The sequence below is a fragment of the Lepus europaeus genome, chromosome 12 (genome assembly GCF_033115175.1).
Source record: "Lepus europaeus isolate LE1 chromosome 12, mLepTim1.pri, whole genome shotgun sequence".
NCBI lineage: Eukaryota > Metazoa > Chordata > Mammalia > Lagomorpha > Leporidae > Lepus > Lepus europaeus.
In genome coordinates, this window is record NC_084838.1 from 18,040,541 (window position 1) to 18,061,242 (window position 20,702).

General features: G+C 41.2%; 1 protein-coding gene across 1 annotated transcript in view; it reads right to left on the bottom strand.

Annotated features, from left to right (window-relative positions):
- PAPPA (pappalysin 1) overlaps window positions 1–20,702 on the bottom strand; it is a 268,195-nt gene that overhangs the window by 95,797 nt on the left and 151,696 nt on the right. The window contains exon 10 of the mRNA XM_062207691.1: window positions 10,116–10,309. Coding sequence (XP_062063675.1) covers window positions 10,116–10,309 — 194 coding nt within the window. The remainder of the gene's footprint in view (window positions 1–10,115; window positions 10,310–20,702) is intronic.

Genomic DNA, 20,702 nt, shown 5'->3' on the forward strand with positions numbered 1-20,702 from the left:
GCCAAACCCCAACTCCCCTCAAAACCCCCTGCTCTGGGCCTGGCTTGAGAAAGTTTACTTTCAGACTTGGAGAAATGAGCATGTGGTTTTGGGGACAGAATTCAATACTGCCGAAGCAGTGGGCTCAGCAAGCTTGAGTGACTTTTGCTTCCTACGTGCATTGCAGCCCCAGAGTGAACACTGTTTACATTTCTTACATGTTTTTTGGGCACAGAACATGAAACTAAATTACACAGCGAAGGCCATGCTGGCTACATGCCGGTGACCCCACTTAAAGCAAAGCAATAATAAAAAGAAAAAAGGAGGGGGAGGGAATTAAAGAGAAGAATGGAGAAGGGGCTTAAGGGAGCTGAGCGAATAGCAGGGATGGAAGGAAGGTGTCTGCTCTTGAGCCCAAGGAAAAGAGGACATGGAGGATTAAGCAATGAGATTGCCATAGCTCCGGTTGGGAGGACAGGGAAGAACAAGGCCAAGAACCATTCTGGATGGGCCGTGGAGAGGGTTGGCAGTGACAGGTCTGCTCTCCATGGAGAAATAGTTGTAGTAGTCCCAAACCACAACACCTTCCTTGCTCTTGGGCTTCAAGTCAAGAGTCAACTGGAAAATGAGCAATGAAGACTCACTCTTCAAACCATGCCCTCTCCACTCCACATGGCACCTCCCCTGATCAATCAACACATGTCTGTGGAACGCCCACAAATGTTAGACCCATCCCTCCCTCTTCCCCATTGCTTTCTTCTCTTACAAATTTTTGTTCTTCCCCCAGACTCAGTTCACATAAAGATAGCATGCTGTGGCAGGCGCCGCAGCTCACTAGGCTAATCCTCCGCCTGAGGCTCTAGCACCCCAGGTTCTAGTCCCTGTTGGGGCGCTGAAGTCTGTCCCGATTGCTCCTCTTCCAGTCCAGCTCTCTGCTGTGGCCTGGGAAGGCAGTGGAGGATGGCCGAAGTGCTTGGGCCCTGCGCCCACAAAGGAGACCATGAGGAAGCACCTGGCTCCTGGCTTCGGATTGGTGCAGCACGCCAGCTGTAGCAGACATTTGGGGGGTGAACCAACAGAAGGAAGACCTTTCTCTCTGTCTCTCTCTCACTCCCTAACTCTGCTTGTCAAAATAATAATAATAATAATAATAATAATAATAATAAGATAGCACACTGTGGTAGGAAGGTGAACTTGATGCCTAGTAAGAGGTAGGTATGCCTGGTACTCTATATATGTTAGCTCCCTGGAATCTCATGACCATCCCACAGATGATGGCCACCCATTATACAAATGGGGAAAACCAAAGCTCAGAAAAATGAAGTCATTTGCCAGGTGTCACACAGCCACTAAGAAACAGTACTCAAGCCTGGTCTTTCTGTCTCTAATATGCTTCTCTCTGCATGAAACAACAGGGCCACATTATAGTCTTATTGACCCAAAATGTCCAACTGAAAAAAAATAGTAATTTCATAGATAACCTCCCCCATTATGCTCATCCTGCCTCTTCAAAGTACATCACTCTAAGGTTAACTCCTTGTAGCACAGCTCTTTACCAACATTTGTGCTCTTACTAGAAAATCTGTTTCAAATTCCAAAACTTACTTCAGTTTTGTCTTTCCTGCAAGGGTACTCCTTGTCTGAAAATGATGGTTTTGATATAGCAGGTTCACAGTAACATTCTATTGACTTTGAATCTAAACAGTAGACCCATCCCATAATATACAGGACACCAAGGGGTTCAGGGAAGTTGTTTAATCAAAGTCAAATCTTAATTAAGTGAAGTAAGACCAAGAGACTCTCTCAGTGACTCTTTGCTTGGATTTTTGTGCCTCAAAAGCTACGCCTTAAGAAAAAAAAAAAAAACCACATATTGCTTCTAATTGGATTTATCTCTCAGTTGCCAAAACTTCACAGGCAAACAGAAGCACTTCCGAAGAAACTGTCAGTTGCTACCAGAAGCAAAACCACGTTTCTAGATCAACTATTTCATCCCTGATGAGCACTTGCCATGGAGATGTTCTTACCCCTACTGTACAGATAAAAAATTGGAGTGAGTTGAAGAGAACTGACTTGCCCAAAGTCATATAGCTAATCAGCGCTAGACTCTAGAACTGAGAACTACATGGATTTGTTCCCAAGTCTATTTCATTTCTCTTTCAATCACCCATCATTCAAAATTGTCAGGTTTAATCCCAGTTACAATTGCAGCTTCTGGAGTTTCATCACCTTCAATCACTGAAGAAGGAGTGAATGAGTGAAAGATGGAGGGAAGGGAGGATCAGGAGAAGAATCTGACAGATCCCTTTGTTGGGATCCTATAGATTTGGTAGGTTTAGTTATCCCAGCCCCAAGTTTCCATGACAAGTTTCAGGTGACTGCAGTGACAAACTTGTGGGGACTCAACTTTTCCTTTCCTGGAGGGACTTTTGGGTGCCCTATACCAATGGGTCAGGATGTAATAGAACATGGTACTTTCTGTTCTGTCTCCTTAGATGACTTGCATATGTGTTCTTGAAAAATTATCCGGAAACCACCAGGAGAAAGCAGATCCCTTGGGTATTTGGGAAAACTGCTTGGAATCTTCTCTGGCATTCCAGCAAGCTCCCTTTGTCTCTCCTCTATCACCATTGGCAGAGGCAGTCCCTTTCACTAATGAGGAGAGTTGAATGTTTTGGTGAACATAATGGGAGGCAGAACAGGTGGAGAAAGGACAAGTAGCCTTTAGATGTGACCTCAGCACTGGTATTGAGTCCATGTTTTCTTCCTGCTCTTTGCAAACAGTGTTACCTAAATTTCGCTGGAGAATTGTCAATACAAAATTTCCAAGTGGGGATGTTTTGAAGTGATACCAGTAGTCTGCTATATGATGAGAAGGAATGGAAGAAAAAGTGCAATAGATGAGGCAGTTCATCTCCATGAGACTTAGTTTCTTCCTTTTCAGAGATGATGAGTAAAATTTTCTCTGTAGAGTTGTTCTGAAATCAATGAGAAATCTTGTGCCTGCAACTTCTAGTACAAGGTCTGTCATGCAGAAGATTTCAATAGATGTCACTCTTCTTCCAGGGAACATTTGACCATGTGAGCACCCTGCTCAAAAACTCAGAAATGCTCTTCCTTGTCCTCAGGACAAGCAGGAAAGTCCATTTCCCCAATCATCTTTCCTAGCTCATCTCTTTCGACTTCTTTATCTCTTACTGGGATTTTTTTTGTATGTGTATTTGCATGTATCTGTGTGTGTCCATGTCTGTCTGTCTGTCTTTCTGTCTGTCTCTCTCTCTCTCTCTCTCTGACTCTTGCACTCACTCTCACCCTCTTTCTGTACACACACCCTTGTCTGTTCCCCAGCTTACCCTTCTGAAAAATCTTAGCAATCACTTCCCCAGGAAATACAAAAAGTACTTTAGAAAGTTTGTGGAAAATGGAATTAAGTAATTGGTGTAATTTGGTGAAGAAAGTTCTGAAATCCATGCATTGGTTTTCCATAACATATTTTCTAGGAACTTTTTGAAGATCTGGTGTATATAAAATTTCAAAAAAAATTCCACTAAAAGAAACTCATATTTCAATCCTAGTTTTCCTTGGGCATTTTGAAGTGTACTTGTATCTCTTTGGCCTCTTCTAGGTTCTCCTGTCTACCATGCATCATATCATTAATATACAGGAAGATTTCTAGGTCTTGTGTCCAGAGAGCCCTTTGGATGTCTGGTGCCTTGTTCTGAAGACAAGGATGAAAAAGACATGAATGAATGGCCCCTGCTCTCCTGCTTCAGACTCAGAGGTCATCAAAAAATGCACACGTCTTGCAATTCTCATTCATAGGCATTTTAAGGTTTCCTGTGTATAGCACATGGCTTGTGACAAAACCATAAATTGAGCTAAGTTTCCTCTTCCATCTATAATTATTCTATTTGTGCTTTTCTTCATTTTCTCCCATATCCCAGGAATAATTAGGTATACATTCCAGAATCTAAGAAATCTTTTTTACATGTGGTAGTTGGCAACTTATAACACTTCCTGTGTTTCTCTCATATTTCCATTTACTGTACATATTTTAGAAGACTCTCTGGAGAAAGCAATGCTCAGCCTAAATGAACAAGTGCCAAAAGGTGAAAGTCTGGGCACTGAGGCAGAAACAGTGGGGTGGTCTTTGGAGTACTGGAGAGGGGAAGCTCCTACTTTCTTGGTTTTTCTTCAGTGCACAGCACATATGAAAAAAGCTCCAAATGATGAAAAGACTCGAAAGATAGCATCTCTCCTAGCTTGGTCTCTCCATTAGCCACTGAAGTAGGCATCGGCTGACTCCACCTGGGCTTCTGTTATGATCACAGTGGCCTGCATCCTGACTTTGCCCTTCTTGCAGGCATGAGCCCCAAAGCAAGTTGCTCACCTATTTGAGTCTTTGTGTCTGAATCTGTAGTGAGAACACTGATGCCTATTTCTGTAGCAGCTTTAGTAGGATTCGAGGAATTTGGTGCAGAGCCTGGAGGGACTTGGTAAATGTTATTCTTATTATTTGCCCAGGTCCTTCTGGAAATGGGAAAAAGTCTTTTCCATCCTACACATTGGCTCTCATCCCTGCTCGCTGAGTAAACTAAGAGTAGCCTGATTTCTTCCTCAGGGGAACTCCCTCTGGATCTCACTTTTGGGTTTTGTTCTATTTCTAGTGTGTGCAGCTTTCTGAGGCAATGGTAAGCTCTCTGAGGGCAGGAAAAAAAAGACCAGTTTTTTTTTTTTTTTTTTAAGTTTCTCAAACTGCCTGAGCAGCCAGCAAACATTCGTTGATTTGATTATCTAACTCAAGGGACTATTGAGCTTCGGTATTGTGTGAGTCACTGTGGCCCGCTTTGGGGTGAGAGTGTAAAGGGGAGCCTCACATGAATGAGGCAAGGAATTAATATCTGCACTTCCCAATAAGTGACAAACAAAACAAAACCAACAGGACTGGAATTTTTTCTCTGAATCCTTATCTTTCACCAAGTAGATGTTATCCACCTCATTTCCACCAGGTACACGTTATCATTCCACATTCTAGAAGATGACATTGAGGTTCCCACTGGAGTTATTTATTCAAGGTCCCCAAGAAAAAATAGAAGTTGAGAGGGCGAAGCTGTATCTCCATGATTTCCCCTTTCCCTTCACATTCCTCAGCACAGGACTCAAATATATTTCTGTTTTATGAAATGGATAATGAGTCAATACATAAATTATTGTGACACATGACACATTATGTTTATAGAAAGAGTAGTATGGATATGTAAAAAATAGATAATAGCAACTCAAAGTGTAGTGCCAAAGGACTGAGACACTTGGTAATGGGTTAATGTAATATAAAGTCAGAGAATAAATTACAGATAAAGGACAGATGCCTAGGTCTCACCTGCCTTCTGATGCAGAAATCTCCTATTCAATTAATAACCCAACTTAAGGCCGGCGCCACGGCTCACTAGGCTAATCCTCCGCCTTGCGGCGCCAGCACACCGGGTTCTAGTCCCGGTCAGGGAACCGATCCTGTCCCGGTTGCCCCTCTTCCAGGCCAGCTCTCTGCTGTGGCTAGGGAGTGCAGTGGAGGATGGCCCAAGTCCTTGGGCCCTGTACCTGCATGGGAGACCAGGAGAAGCACCCGGCTCCTGCCATCGGATCAGCGCGGTGCGCCGGCTGCAGCGCGCCTACCGCGGCAGCCATTGGAGGGTGAACCAACGGCAAAAAGGAAGACCTTTCTCTCTGTCTCTCTCTCACTGTCCACTCTGCCTGTCAAAAAAAAAAAATTAAAAAAAAAATAACCCAACCTAAATGGCTCATCATGGGGAGCTTGCTTGATCACAAGGCCATCCATGCCACTGGAGATAGTTCTCTTTCTTATAAAGGTTTGCTATACTTTGGCCATTAAACAACTGCCCCAGAAATGCTTAGTCTTAAGTTTTGCCCTCGAAGGGTTAGCTAAATAAATTGGTTTGTTGCTTGAAGGTCTGAAGTCCTAGGCCAGCACTGTGAATTCCAGATAGTCTTAGTGTTTCCATGTCCTCCTCAGGCCACTGCAATGGGGGCAGGTGCTTGTTTTTACAGGAAGAAATGGGTTTCAGTGGAAACGTTAGGGGTGAAGGCTGAAGGAAGGAATATCTGCGTCTCATTTTGGCAGCCTTTGGTGTAAAGCATTAGAGAAATGCAAAACATGGAGACAAAACAAGACAAGATCTTTGCAAGCACTTAAAACCAAACCATGTCTGAGATTCCCAGAAGAGAGAGAACTTGATTCTTTCAGTTCATTTCCATTTTTGTTCTGTCTCAGGAACTTCTTGCTTCTAGCTGGGCCAGAAAGGTGCATGACCAAAACATCCAAAGAATGTCTCTTATTATAGAATGTTCAGCCCAATTTGCACAACAAGGAAGTTTTGATACTTCTGATAACGATTGGATACAAGACTGGATGTTCAGGGTTAGCTTTGCCTTAACCAAATTTGGGAATCTTGTTTGAGGGGGATGACCGAGAGAGACTGGAAACCATAGAAGTCATGAGCTACATGAAATCACAACTGAAGTGTTAATCAATATTGAATGAGTCTGTCTTCAAACTAGTCCCAAGAAGCTGTGGACTTGTTCTGTTAGGACCGTGCCACTTGACAGAGTTCTCACACCTAGGCCTTGCACATTTACTAGGTTAGAGACTGGGTCTTAAACTTGGGTTTCTTCCACAGGCTCTAGCACAGAGATAGGCACAAACCTCCAGCAAACACCTGCATTTATCAGTTTTACAGGCAAAGACAGAGAATGAGACAATACTGGATTTTAAAGAGGAAATGGGAAAACTTGTCATTCCACCATTCCCTAAGTTAACATTTTATCCTAATGAACCTAGGAGATGGCAGAATAAGGCCACCTTGGCAAGGAACAGAAATAGCCTGAATCTGAAGGTGCACTGAGTGACTACAAGTCTGCTACTGGAGAATACAAGCACCTCAGGGGTTCTGCTCACTGATACTCAACCCCACCATCTGTCCCTCCAGGGCTCCCTGCTTGTTTCCCCGTGAAGTCAACTAGGAATTCAATTACTTCCAACTTGTGTTGTGACCTCTGTTCCCAAACACTCAGTCATCTTCCATGAGATCCTTCTGTTCCTAGATTCCCTATTTACAGGTACTGTGACTTATTGGAGAAGCCACTGTAATTCATAGTTTCCCCAAGGTAGATAATGATCTCTACCATGATGTTGGGTGAAGGACCTGGCTATGAGGTGTCCAGCACAGTGTAGTGTGGCTGTTCTCTTCCATCTGTTTTCATACTCACTATCTGGATCCATACTCCTCCAGGTCCTGTTCATGTTTGAATTTTTGTGTGAATGCGTGCGTGCGTGTGTGTGTGTGTGTGAGAGAGAGAGAGAGAGAGAGAGGGAGGGAGGGAGGGAGGGAGGGAGAAAGAAAGAAGGGCAGAGTATAATTGTTCTGGGGGAATATGAGGGGTGCATGATAAATCGTCCCATATTATTCTTAACCCCAACTTCTAAGGACCTCCCAGCTCCTCATCTCAAGCCATCAACATCTTCACTGGAGATCCTGACAGGGTGAAAATTAACCACTAGTCTCCCTTAATCACTGCACAAAATAATGAAGGGCAGGGTTACACATCCTTCTCTGTTGTAGGAAGAGAACTGTATTTCCACTTCAAGAATAGCCTTTATGCCAAAATATAAAGGCTCTGTGTGTGTGTATGTGTGCATGTCTGTGCATGGTGGTGTGCTGTATATGCACATGCACATGTGAATGAGTGTCTGCATGTACATGTACACATGTGAATGGTGGGGTGTATGTGTGCATCCTATTGCGTATGTATGCATATATCCATGTGTATGCAAATTATGCATGGTGGTATGTGTGCATGGGGTATGTGTGCATGCCTGTGTATTTGGTGGTACATGTGTACATAGGCATGTAAATGGGTGCACAGTAGTGTTTGCGTGTAAATATGTGCATGGTTGTGTGCATGTATGTGCATTGCATGAACATGTGTGCATAACTTCCAGGCATTTGCTTTCAGATGAGGCACACACGAGACTTTTGTTCTGTGCCCTCTAGGCCACCCTTTGCCTGGTCCTGCACCCAGCCTGCATGCATATCCCCTCCTTTGACCCTGTATTCTCCAGGGAGCTGATCTCATTATGGCAAATTTAGTTACAGCTGAAGTCTCCTTGTAACAAAGATTATGTCCAAGCCCAGAGTAATGGAACCTAGTCGATTTCATTAAAATAAAATTGGTTACAATGAATAATTCAATAGGCTGATTTTGTTTCCTCATCTCCTCTTTGTAGATCGAAGAGCTAGTATTTATAATGATTTTTTTAATTGGATTTTTGTTTAGGAAGAGATAATCACCCATAATTCCTGATAGCCCCTCCCTACAAGATTGGAGTAATTGCCCCCATTGAAGCCTCCTTTCAAATATTAAGACCTGAAAATTCTCTCCCTCCTTTTCTCACATTAGTAGGAATAACCATTGGGTGATTTTTTTAAAGCACAGCTTCTACCTCAACTCTTGTTCACATGAGTTTCCAAGGGGTTAATAACTCCCTTTGATGCTTTAAAAACATTTCTAAGAACTGGATGCTAGCAGTGAGTTAGGAATTCCTGGTAACCCAAGCAAGACTTTCCTTGTGATAGAGAGGCTTGATCCTCCATGTTGCATTGCTGCTGTCCATGTAGCAATCTGTATGTTCTTGGATGTCAGGATTTCCAATCCTTCAAACCAAAGAAAGCTTATCCTTTTAATTTCATTTTCCACAAATTTTTGAAGTGCCTTCATATGTACGTTTGTGGTTGTACCCAGAGTAAATTAAATACACATTTCATGAGCACCTAGTTTTATCTAAATCGTGTTCTTGAAGGACAAAGATGAATAAAACTCAAACCTATCCACAAAGAGCTAGGAGCCTGATTTGAAAGCAAAACACACAAACAGATCCTTAGAGTGATAAATTGGACCATGCACATGAGTTCACTAAGTGCAGAGGAGGCACAGGGAAAATGAACACTAGTCAGACTCGCATGTAGTCATTCATTTACTCACCTGACTGGCACAATATGTACAGGGAGGCACCAGAGAATGCCATATTCCCATTTCTTTCCACTCTCCTCAGGGCATTCAGAAATAAATGCAAATGAATAAATAAAAGATCTAATCATACAAGCCTAAGCAAAAAGGTGAATGGAGAAATTATAAAATAAATGCTATAACTAACAAGTGAGGTGGTCCTTCTCATCTTGTGTCTCACCCAGTGATTCTTCCTGGGCCCTGCCCCTCTTTCATCCAGACACCAAGCTTACCCCAGTAAATCTGCATTAAGGAGTAACATGAATCAACACAGAACTGCATGGGATCACAGCTTATCTGCAAGGTCAGCAGGCAGGCTGGGCTCAGAAATGGCCACTGGGCCAGGCAGTCAGAGACGCTAAGGAGTGTCTCTGGGAAATGGGAGGCTCCAAAGAAGGCAGGTGCTTGCTCTGCAGAATAATTGGAAAGGAGGCTCTGGAGACTGCATGGCCATCCCTAGAATCACACAAGCTCTGGTGGCTCCAAAACTCCTGCTCCCACAACTAAGCTGTCAGTCCTCAGGGGAAGAACCACGGCACATAAATAGCACATTAGGAGACTGAAGAATAAGTTACAGCTTCTTAGAATTGGAAAAATCCTTGGAGACCATAAAACTTAACTACTCTCTCTTTTAAAAGATAGAGTCAGGAGGGATGGGGCCCAGAGAAGTAGGGAGAGTAGTCCAAGGCCACACAGCAAACTCATGGTAATTCTCCATTAATTCAGGCAGCACACAACTTGACATTCCCCCCAAAAGTAGAACTTCCCAAAATGAATTTGTTTTTACCCAATTAAATTTCAGTGTTACAGCCACAATGGACTTCTTGTCCCAAATAGGAGCTGCAGTCTCTACTCGACCAATGTTTCCTACCTTTAACTATTCCACGCCTAACCCATCACAAATGGTACTCACGAAGCCATAAAAATCACAGGTGGCTCAAAAGATGCTTCAGTGGCGCCATCCAGTGGTACTGGCTTTGAAGAGGGCAGCTTTGAGGGGCACAACAGAGATGCTGAGTGTCTGCAGGAAATGTCACACATGGCTGAGATCTTACCTGGGATGCTGCTGGCTGCCCGATGATGACCCAGCCTGGGCACTGCTGGTCTTGATGGGACACTGAAGCATTGGATGCCCACTGATCCAGGAAACCCTGGGGCGTGTAGACACCGCAGTCCTTGATGCTAGTTTTTTGTTCAAACTCTTCACATACCCCGTCACCATCATGGAAATAGCACCGACTGGGTTGATCTGCAGGAGATGGACATAGAAAGGAAGAGAAAAGATAGATATTTATTCCTTGAACTCAGCTATCAGCAGTAGCTATGGAACTATACTATCAAAAGCATCATCTTTAGTCACTATGGAATGTTAATCAGCCTTTAAAAACAAGGAAATCCCAGGGCTGGTGCTGTGGTGCAGTGGGCTAAAGCCTCTGCTTACAGTGCTGGCATCCTATATGGGTGTTGGTTTGTATCCTGGCTGCTTCTCTTCCAATCCAGGTCTCTGCTATGGCCTAGGAAAGCAATCAAAGATTGCCCAAATATTTGGGCCCCTGCACCCCTGTGGGAGACCCAGAAGAAGCTATTGGCTCCTGGCTTTGGATCAGCTCAGCTCTGGCCATTGTGGCCACCTGGGAAGTGAACCAGTGGATGGATGAGCTTTCTCTGTCTCTCCCTCTCTCTGTCTATAACTCTACCTCTCAAATAATAAATAAATAAATCTTTTAAAAAGAAGGAAATCCTGACATTTGCAACAATGTAGAGGAACCTCGAGGACAATATGCTGAGACAATTAAACCAGTTATTGACAAATAAGCCCATAATTCCACTTACATGAGTATTTATTTTGGAACTCATAGAAACAGAAAGTAGAAGGGTGCTTGCCAGGGTCTGTGGAAGGGGGAGGGAGAATTGCTGTTCAATGGGTAAGGAGTTTCAGCTATGAAAGATGAAAAAATTCTAGAAAATATACAATGCAAAATTGCTATAGTTAGCAGTACTTACTGTACATTTTAAAAATGTTCTCAGAAGGGTGGGTGTTTGGCCTATCAGTTAAAATGCCTGCATTCCACATCAGAGTACCTGGGTTCAATTCCTGGTTTTGATTGCTGACTCCAGCTTCCTGCTGAAGGAGACACTAGGAGGCAGTTGTGATGGCTTAAGTAATTGTGTTCCTGTCACCACATGGGAGACCTGGATTGAGTTCCTGGCCCCTGGTTCCAGTCTCAGCCCAGCCCTGGCCATGGCAGGCATTAGAGGAATGTACCCAGAGAATGGAGTGCTCTCTCTCTCTCTCTCGCTCTCTCTCTCACTCTTTCTGTATATCTCTCTCCATCTTAAATAATTTTTAAGGACTTTATTTATTTATCTGAGAGGTAGAGTTACAGACAGAGAGAAAGGTCTTCCATCCACTGGTTCACTCACCCAACTGGCCACAACGGCTATAACTAGGACTATCCAAAGCTAGGAGCCAGGAGCTTCTTCCAGGTATCCCATTCAGGTGTAGAGGCCCAAGCACCTGGGCCATATTCTGCTTTCCCAGGCCATAGCAGAGAGCTGGATCAGAAGAGGAGCAGCTGGACAGAAACCAGTGCCCCTGTGGGATGCCAGCACCACAAGCAGACGCTTAGTGTATTATGACACAGTGCTGGCCCCTTAAATAATTAAAAAAAAATTATTAGGAGGTTAGATCCCGTGTTGAACATATTTTTTTTACCACAATAAAGTTCCTAGACACTTCTGCCTTCATTACCTCAAGTGAACCTCATATCAATCTCATGAGAAAGGTATGTGCATCATTCTCATTATGGTTTTAATGTTCCAGATGAGGAACCTGAGATTGCACACCTCTTTAATAACCCACCCAAGGTCATGCAATGGGTTGATGCCAGATCCGGGTCTTCAAATCAGGCTTTCAATTTCTAAGTACTGGATACATTACTTGACACCACAGAGCTTCACAGTCACAAATGGGTTTGTTTAACTCCAAAGAGAATTTAAGTTTTGCATAAAGAGTGAACTGATACACAAGCTGGCTTCAGTCCCAGCTATGAAACTAAATTTCTCTGTTCCTTTAAACAAGTCTCTTTCCTTCTTAGAGCAGAGGAGGGGGTTAGATTACTGGGACTCCAGGAGCCCTTCCTGTCCAATGCCCTAGGCTTCTGAGGGCTTGTTGGATATCTTAGGAATTTTAGTTAAAGACCAAGTAAATTCAGGCTCCCATGTAATTCAAACCACAGCAAGGGTTTCTGGTTGGCATGATTTAAAGCTGCAGCTGGCTGCACTGATTCCCACTTTGCTGCAGGGATGAGGATCACAGAAGCACACAGCCAGTAGCAAGATGCCTACTAAGCAGGTGTGATCTATGCATGTTTCTCAGAATTTCAGCACCAAACAATACGAGAAGAAACCCGGATGTGGCATCTGAAAAAGATCACTCTGTCCACCTGTTAGCAACTGTCACCACTTCTTTACTATTTCCTCAACTTTTCTAGGCAAAGCTAAACACTCCCTCTATTGTGTGTACCTATTTCATAAAGACTTCCACCTTAAGATTTATCACATTGTGCTGCTATCATGCCTACATGATATAGCTCCTCTGAAAGATCTTAAACTCCTTGAAATATAGTCCCTTTCCAATATCTTACAGTTACATCGTAAACTGTCATCCAAACTACAGTACTTTGACAGTGATAGTGATGCTACTGAAAATTATATCCAGGGACCAGCATGATAGTGTAGTGGGTTAAGCCTCTGCTTTCAATGCCAGCATCCTATATTGGGACAACAATTTGAATCCTGGCTGTTCCACCTCTGATCCAGATCCCTGCTTATGTAACTAGGAAGGCAGCAGAAGATGATCCAAGTACCTAGGCCCCTAATACCAATGTAGGAGACTCAGATGGAGTTCCAGTTTGGACTAGCCCAGACCATTGTAGCCATTAAGGAAGTAAACCAGTGGAGAGATTCCCTCTCTCTCTCTCTCTCTCTCTCTCTCTCTCTCTCTCTGCCTGTTCAAATAAATAAACAATTAAACCTTTCAAAAAATATATTCAGACAATAGGCACATATCCTGGTAAAAAATCTTTTTGCCCTATGCAAATCAGAACATTTAGTCACCGTAAGCGTATTGTGTGTTGAAAGACATTCTTCTATAAACTCAAGTACAATGGAGTGGAAATCTGTGTAGGGCCAAAGGCCAGGGTCTGATTTCTGTCACATGTATTAGCTATATAATTTTGGACAATGAGTTTTATTTCTCAGCCTCTGGCTCCCCATTTGTAATGTAGAAATGACAGTCCCTACCAGGATACCCTCTCAGGATAACCACTGAATTCTCCCAGGAAATGAATGTAAGTGTGCTTTGTATATTCTAAAATAATCATCAAGAAAAAAAAATATTCTTCTGAGGGGCCAGTTTGTTCCTTGGTGGCTGCATTAAGTCAGCTTGTGAAGTCAGCACTCATTTCAAACAGCTTCAAGCAATATTCCCCCTCTAGAAAGAGCTGAGATCAAGGAGGAATGACTTGGATTTCTCTGTTGCTGACTGAAAAGGAGTCATTGAATTCGGGGCAACAGAATGTTGAGCTCCTTCCAAGCTCCAAAATCCCTTGTTTATTTCTGCAAACAGTTTACATAGTGAAATACTATCAAAAGAGCCAGAATAAATCAATTCATTATAATTCGATTATTTAAGGATGGGTTTGAGCCAGCTGAGGACTCCAGTGACCACTAGCATGCCTGGCAGTTCAAGTACAAAAGGAACACAAGCTCAGCACTTCTCAGTAGCTCCAACCTCTTGGTAAATATGGCCAACTTAGATATAACAAAGCTCACCCAATCCAAGAGTGACCTGCCATAAACCCTGACCTCTCTTTAGAAACCCAATAAAGGGAACTGCAAAGAGCAAAGGTTTTGAGCAGACAAAGGTAAGTTTTCAAACCTTAACTTTACCATATATAAGCTATATAGGACTCAAATAAAATAAAACAACCTGACCTTTCTGAACTTCACTTTCCTCATCCAAAGAAAAGCTGGAGAGATTTATTCACCTAGTGTTTTTGCAGTGGGTATGTGAGACAATGTGTACTATGCCAGAGCCTTCACCCATTTTACTTAATGGAAAACTGAGAGCTGCAGCAGGTAAGACATCTGCTTCCTGAGAACAGTAAGAGTTGGCAGCAGGGCTGGTAATAGGAGCTGTGCTCTTTATATGTAGCAGAGATTTTCCCCCTCCATGAAATTTCTTTAAAATGATGTAAACATATCCTCCTGAGGATACAATCTTGGGGTTGTCTGACTCTTGGTACCTCCTATTTCCTCCTTCAATATTATGAAAAACAGAGCAAGGTAACAGTAAGATTTGTTATCTATGACGATTAATTCATTTCTTCAGCAAAAAGCTATTAGGGTGTCAGAAATTTGGGAGTACAGTTGGATTCTCATGAAGACTAATTCCTTCTGATTATAATTATGATCATAATAAACCTATTTGCTTGATACTAGAGAGGAGGTAGACTACACATAGGTAGATAAATAGGTAGACGATACATAGATAGATGGGCAGAGATCAAAAAGAAAATAGAGAGAGGAGGACAAAGAGGGAGAGTGACAGAAAGAGAAGGAGAGGGAGAGGGATTGAGAGAGGGATTGGGAGAGGGATTGGGAGAGGGAGAGGGAGAGGGAGAGGGAGAGGGAGAGGGAGAGGGAGAGGGAGAGGGAGAGAGACCTGGTTTCTTATCCAAGATTCTGCTGACAAAGCTGTTGTGAGTTCCTTTTTCAAATAACATCCTTGGACTCTGCTATTCAGTTTCTTTTTCTACTAATGTCCCAAGGGCCCTTCAGCTACATCTGCCAGTCTTCGTCTGGGGATTTCTCTCTCTCCCTCCCCACTCCCTATGCCCCAAGCACTGAACAGAACAGGGTAAGGAATGGAATACAAATACATGGCCAGGAAAAACAAAGACAGCAATAACAAAACAATAAAACAAAACTGGCCTTCTTGTTTTCATTACATCAATTTGCTTGGTACTTTTTGAATGCTTTATCCTACGCATTGAACAGGTTGTAGTGAAAAGAGTTAGAAGTCAACAGCAAAGTCAAGCCATCATCCTATCATCCTACCTTACATGAAGTAACTAGGTGGCATTGATGATGTATTCTACTGGGAGGTTATTGTGAAATTACACATACTGTATATGTGTGAGCATGTGTGTGTGTGTGTGCATGTGTGTAAAAACATATTCTGAAGATCTAATCAACTTACAGCAGATATTGTTGTAACAAATGAACAAATGAATGACTAGAATTTGGCATCCCTGATGGACATACTTTTGTCCAAATATAGTTTAGACTCTGTACCCTTTGAAAACCTTCTTTAGACTTTGTTTTAGGGTGAAGAAAAAGTTGCAAGGGTGATACCGGTGTACTGTGGTACTGTGTACTGGTGGTGACTGGCTTCCATTGGGATTGCATGGGCAGTACGACTTCCCCATCTCACTCCATCTTCCCCTAGCATAAAGGAATTCCTCATTTCAGATCCTTTACCTTTCATGTTTCAATTAGAAATCTACTCTATTCAGTTAGAAGACTTGATGTGTGTGTGAAGGGGAAGTTATTAGCAAAATCCATCTTCCCCAGTTGAGTTTCCCATGCCAGAATTTTCTTTTCCTTTTGGAAGAAGTAAGCTTAACTCTACAAGCCCAAGACAGGTGGACATTCCGTAAGTGAACACACATAGCTAATGCTGTTTCTCATTGGCCTAATTTTTAACTGTCTGGAACATCAAGATTACATGTCATGCATTCCTGAGTACAACCAAAGGACACTGGATAGTAAAAGTAAGTATATAATAACCAAAATGCTTACTTAGTTGCTACTGTTTGCCAGGTACTATGATAAATAGTAATCCTAGAGTAGTAAATAGAACATCCATGACTTCTTCCTCCATGGGACTTACAATCTAGTGATAATCCAAATAAAGCATTAATATATGGTAGATGATCAATAGTCTATCATGATGCTAATGATTTTGGAAATGACACTAGTTACTTCACTGCCCCTCTGGGAAAACTGAGATTCATATAATTAAAGTCATTTTCTGAAGCCTTTAGAGAAAATTTCTAGTGCAGAATAGACTTTAATGTTGGTTCTTGAACTCATAATACAGTACCCTTTCTATTGCACCATGGTACCTTATCAGTGTGTAATTCTGGGAACAAAATAATTTCTTCCTCATTTGCAAATTTCAATATTACTTTTAAGAATCTCTGACTTAACTTTTTATGATGTCCACTTATGTGCTAAATATAACTAGTTTGAGAAGCTACTGTGGTTTCCAAGCTTCTAGTCCATTCAAAAACAAACAAAAAAGCACTTCCTGCAGATGGGGAAATGACAGCTTTCAGTCACAGGAGATGGAGCTGATTTAGGGCTCAAGGAGGAAGCAAGGAATCTGAACTCATACTCTACCGAAATGGACTGCCTTCTAAAGGAGGCGTAGATTGATGTGTGCTTCTAAATTTGTTTGTTTGTGAAGATCAGCTTTTGAGTATTCCTTGTTTCTATTTTTAGCTATTTTAGGAACAGTGATTGACATTATAATATTCCAATGATCAATATTTTTCACTTTTTTCTAAAGAACAGAAAAAATAGTATTTTTTTTTTTTTAAATTCAAGCAGTAACAACAAAAGAAAAAAATAGAAAATCTTTGTAACTAAATAATAGCTTCTTGGAACAAGGTAGTGGTGTTCTGACCTCTGAATTTTTATAAGGGGGAAGATTGGTGGTGGCAGGGGTGACTATGTTGGCATATGTTTCCTCTGGAAAAGGAATATCTTCATTTTGTATTGTCTGCCTTCCAAAGACTTCATATCAAACCCACATTGCTGACCTCATTTAATTCTATTTAAGCCAAGGTTTATTCTTAACCTCCCTCAACCAGATCAGCCTACCCAGAGCACAACAGTCAGGGAGGTAAAGGGCTCCTACAGAATCATGAACCCACTAACAAACTTCAGATGCTGATTGGGTCTACTGAAGCCAAGCAGCTTGCGTTGCTTTCTGGCTTCTTCAAGGATTGGCCACATACCAACATGGGCCACAAATTCCTTACTGTATGTCATTGGGACAACCAGGCATCAGCTAACAAAGTAAAAGCACTAGCAAAGAACAGCACCCCTGAACATAGTCTCACATTGTCACTCCAACTCCATACAGACCCATCATAGGCAGCAGGCACAGAATAGCCTACACCTACCTAGCCCTTACAACATTCTCATAGTGGATTTTGGATCTTTCCCTACTTCAATTCCTTGTCACAAAGCAGCCTATGAGTGACTAATCTAAAATGTAAATTTCATCCTGTTGAGAATATTTAATTGACTCCCACATAACTTATATAAATTATTTATTTATGTATTTATTTGATAGAGGAAGGAAGAGGGAGGGAGGGAGGGAGGGAGGGAGGGAGGGAGACAAAGCTCCCATTTGCCAGTTCACATACCAAGTGTGTGCCACAACTGCAAGGGAGTGGGGGTGGGGGAAAATCCACCTAAGTAAATGATAATACCACTGCCAAATAATGGTCAAATCACCAGGCCATTTCTCCTGTTTTTCAGCCCATGAAATCCATTAGTATATCCTACAGGCTCTTTTTAAATTTTTTTTAAAGATTTATTTATTTATTGGAAGGTGGAGTTACAGGAAGGAAGAGCAGAGACAGAGATCTTCTACCCACTGGTTCACTCTCCAAATGGCCATTCTACAAGCTCTTTTACCCCAGGAAATTCCAAATATATCCATGTTGCTCCATCAGTTCTACCCTAATCTGAGCCGTCATCACTATTGAAATGCTAACTTATAATGTCTCTGCTTGTTCTATATTAGTTCCTCTACCATCTCTCTCTCTTCTGGAACCTAGGAACAGACCTCTCTTAAAACAAACTACGCCATGCTGCCTCTCTACATAAAACTACTCAATGGCTTCTCATCTCACAAGGAGCAACATCCAAAGTGTATGTCGTGGCCAAGTCTACTTCTTTTGATCATGTACTACTACTATCCCTCTTGTTCCCTACCTTCTAATTCACTCATCCTGACAGACATGTATCCATTAACAAGTATCTAGTTCTTCAATAAGCCAAATTTGTTATTTATTCAAGATGTTTACTTTCCATAAAATGCATTTTTCCTGGCTTTTCTCATCACCTCTCATTATTGTCAGCTCAAATTATACTTCCCCAAATAACTATATTTTCATTGTTATATTTTATTTTTCCATTTCTATTACAGAGTTGCATGCCATTTTGTCTTGTTTTCTTCAGCGTTATTTATCATGTAAAAAATAATTTTTAAAAATATTTTTATTTGTTATTGTTCCCTGTCCCTATAGTGATATAAATCTCACAGAACCATGTGTAAAGTGTATCATTTTCTTTAGAATTATGAAGACTCCCTGGCTATATTCTGTGACTGATACTTAATATTAAATAAATGAATAGATAATTATATGCAGTTCTTGGATACTGAGATATTTTTGGACTGGCCCAAGTCTTACTTCTAGTTATAGTTCTAATTCCTAGGATGGAACCAAACTCATAACAGGTACTCAGTCAATGATGAATTAACAACATTCTTCTGTACTTTTAGAATTCCTGTTATTGATTGTATTGAAGATGTTTCAAATTTGATTTAAATCTGTTTTAGAAGATTTTACTATATATACTTTTATATTTTAATTGATATGTGATTTTAACTACAAGTTCAAGATAACATTTAGAGAGAAATCCAATTCTATGTAAACTAGCCCATAATAATATTTTCTTGCTATGAGATATCATGCCTCATCATCTGTCTTAAATACTGTTTTATTTTCTATCTTAACTGAATTTGAAAGAAATATAATATCTTGATAGAAAGAGTGGCATACACTACACTGAAATTTAATAAAACAATTTGACAATCTTATTAATTGGAACTTGAAATGAATTTACATCATTTTGAATTTAGGATAGTTATTTGAGTGGCCTGAAAAGATTATAAGCAAGGATAAGTATCCTTATAAATGACAATATACCCAATAAAGCAGAATATTCAAAACCCCAAGTGAGTTTCAGCCAGATCTTAGGGGGGGTGGTGCTAATGATCTCTCTCGATATGGAAGAGAGGGCAAAATTCAATATCACACAAATAACAGAACAGCTATGAAACAGGCACACAATCTAGGCACAAACAGGAGCAACAGTGATATTCAGGACATAGTGGTCTTTCTAAGCATCAGAAAGAAATAATAAATGAAATTTGGTTTGGTTTTTATAAGCTAATAAGTGGAGAAAATATTGATACGCAGAGGATATGCAAAACAAAGGGTAACAAAAGATAGTAAACTATAAAAGGAGGGATAGTAGTTTGTAGGTAATCTCATTTTTATACAAGAGAGAGAGAGAAGAAGAAGGAGAAAGAGGGAGAAGAGGAGGAAGAGGGGGAGGAAGAGGAGAAGGAGAAAAAACGAGATAGGGTACTTCCTCAAAATCCATAGTCTGGTACAATCATGAATAAGTGATTCAAGGGAACTGGAGACTATAATAGATGCCCACTAATCTACTAGGAGACTTTGGACAAGTCACTTTCCCTTTGTGGACTGCAGTTTAGAATGGCAGTTAAATCAAGTCGCTTTGTGATACTTTTCAATTATCACTCTCATATGTATTTGGTTCTTGATTTTCCCCCTTTAATCATTAAGCCAGGTCTAAGACTAAAAATGGCAAACCTGGTTGGCACAATGAAGAATGAGAAAGGTGCAGAAGAAGAGTTCATTCTCAAAAACATAGGCAAGGACCAGAATGAAAAGTAGATGGAATAATGAACCAGAAACCAAAATTTGAACCTCAAGTCCTTCACTAACTTACTCTTTGTTATCAGGCAATGTACATCATCATCATCTCACTCTTTAAGTATTAAAAACATTACAATATGACTTTTCCTACCAATTTTGGAAAGTAGCTGCAATGATTAGGTAAGACAATACTAGGGACATATTCAAACATGTGAAAACCTATAAGCAGTATTGTTTATACATTTTATTATATTAAATAATTCTTAGAACTTGTGGCCAGCATTGTGGTATAGCAGGTTAAGCCACCACCTGCAATGCTGGCATCCCATATGGGCATAAGTTCAAGTCTCAGCTGAAAAAAAAAAAAAAACACCTTAGAACTCATCTACCACATCATTACAGGCTCTTCCAATTCTTTGTTTAGGTCTCATTTCAACCATCACCTGCCCAGTGTGGCTTTTTCTTTTCTTTCTTTTTTTTTTTTTTTTAACTTTTATTTAATGAATATAAATTTCCAGTGTACAGCTTATGGATTACAATGGCTTCCCCCCCCCCCATAACTTCCCTCCCACCCGCAACCCTCCCCTCTCCCGCTCCCTCTCCCCTTCCATTTGCATCAAGATTCATTTTCAATTCTCTTTATATACAGAAGATCAATTTAGTATAAAGATTTCAACAGTTTGCACCCACATAGAAACACAAAGTGAAACATACTGTTTGAGTACTAGTTATAGCATTAAATCACAATGTACAGCACATTAAGGACAGAGATCCCACATGAGGAGCAAGTGCACAGTGGCTCCTGTT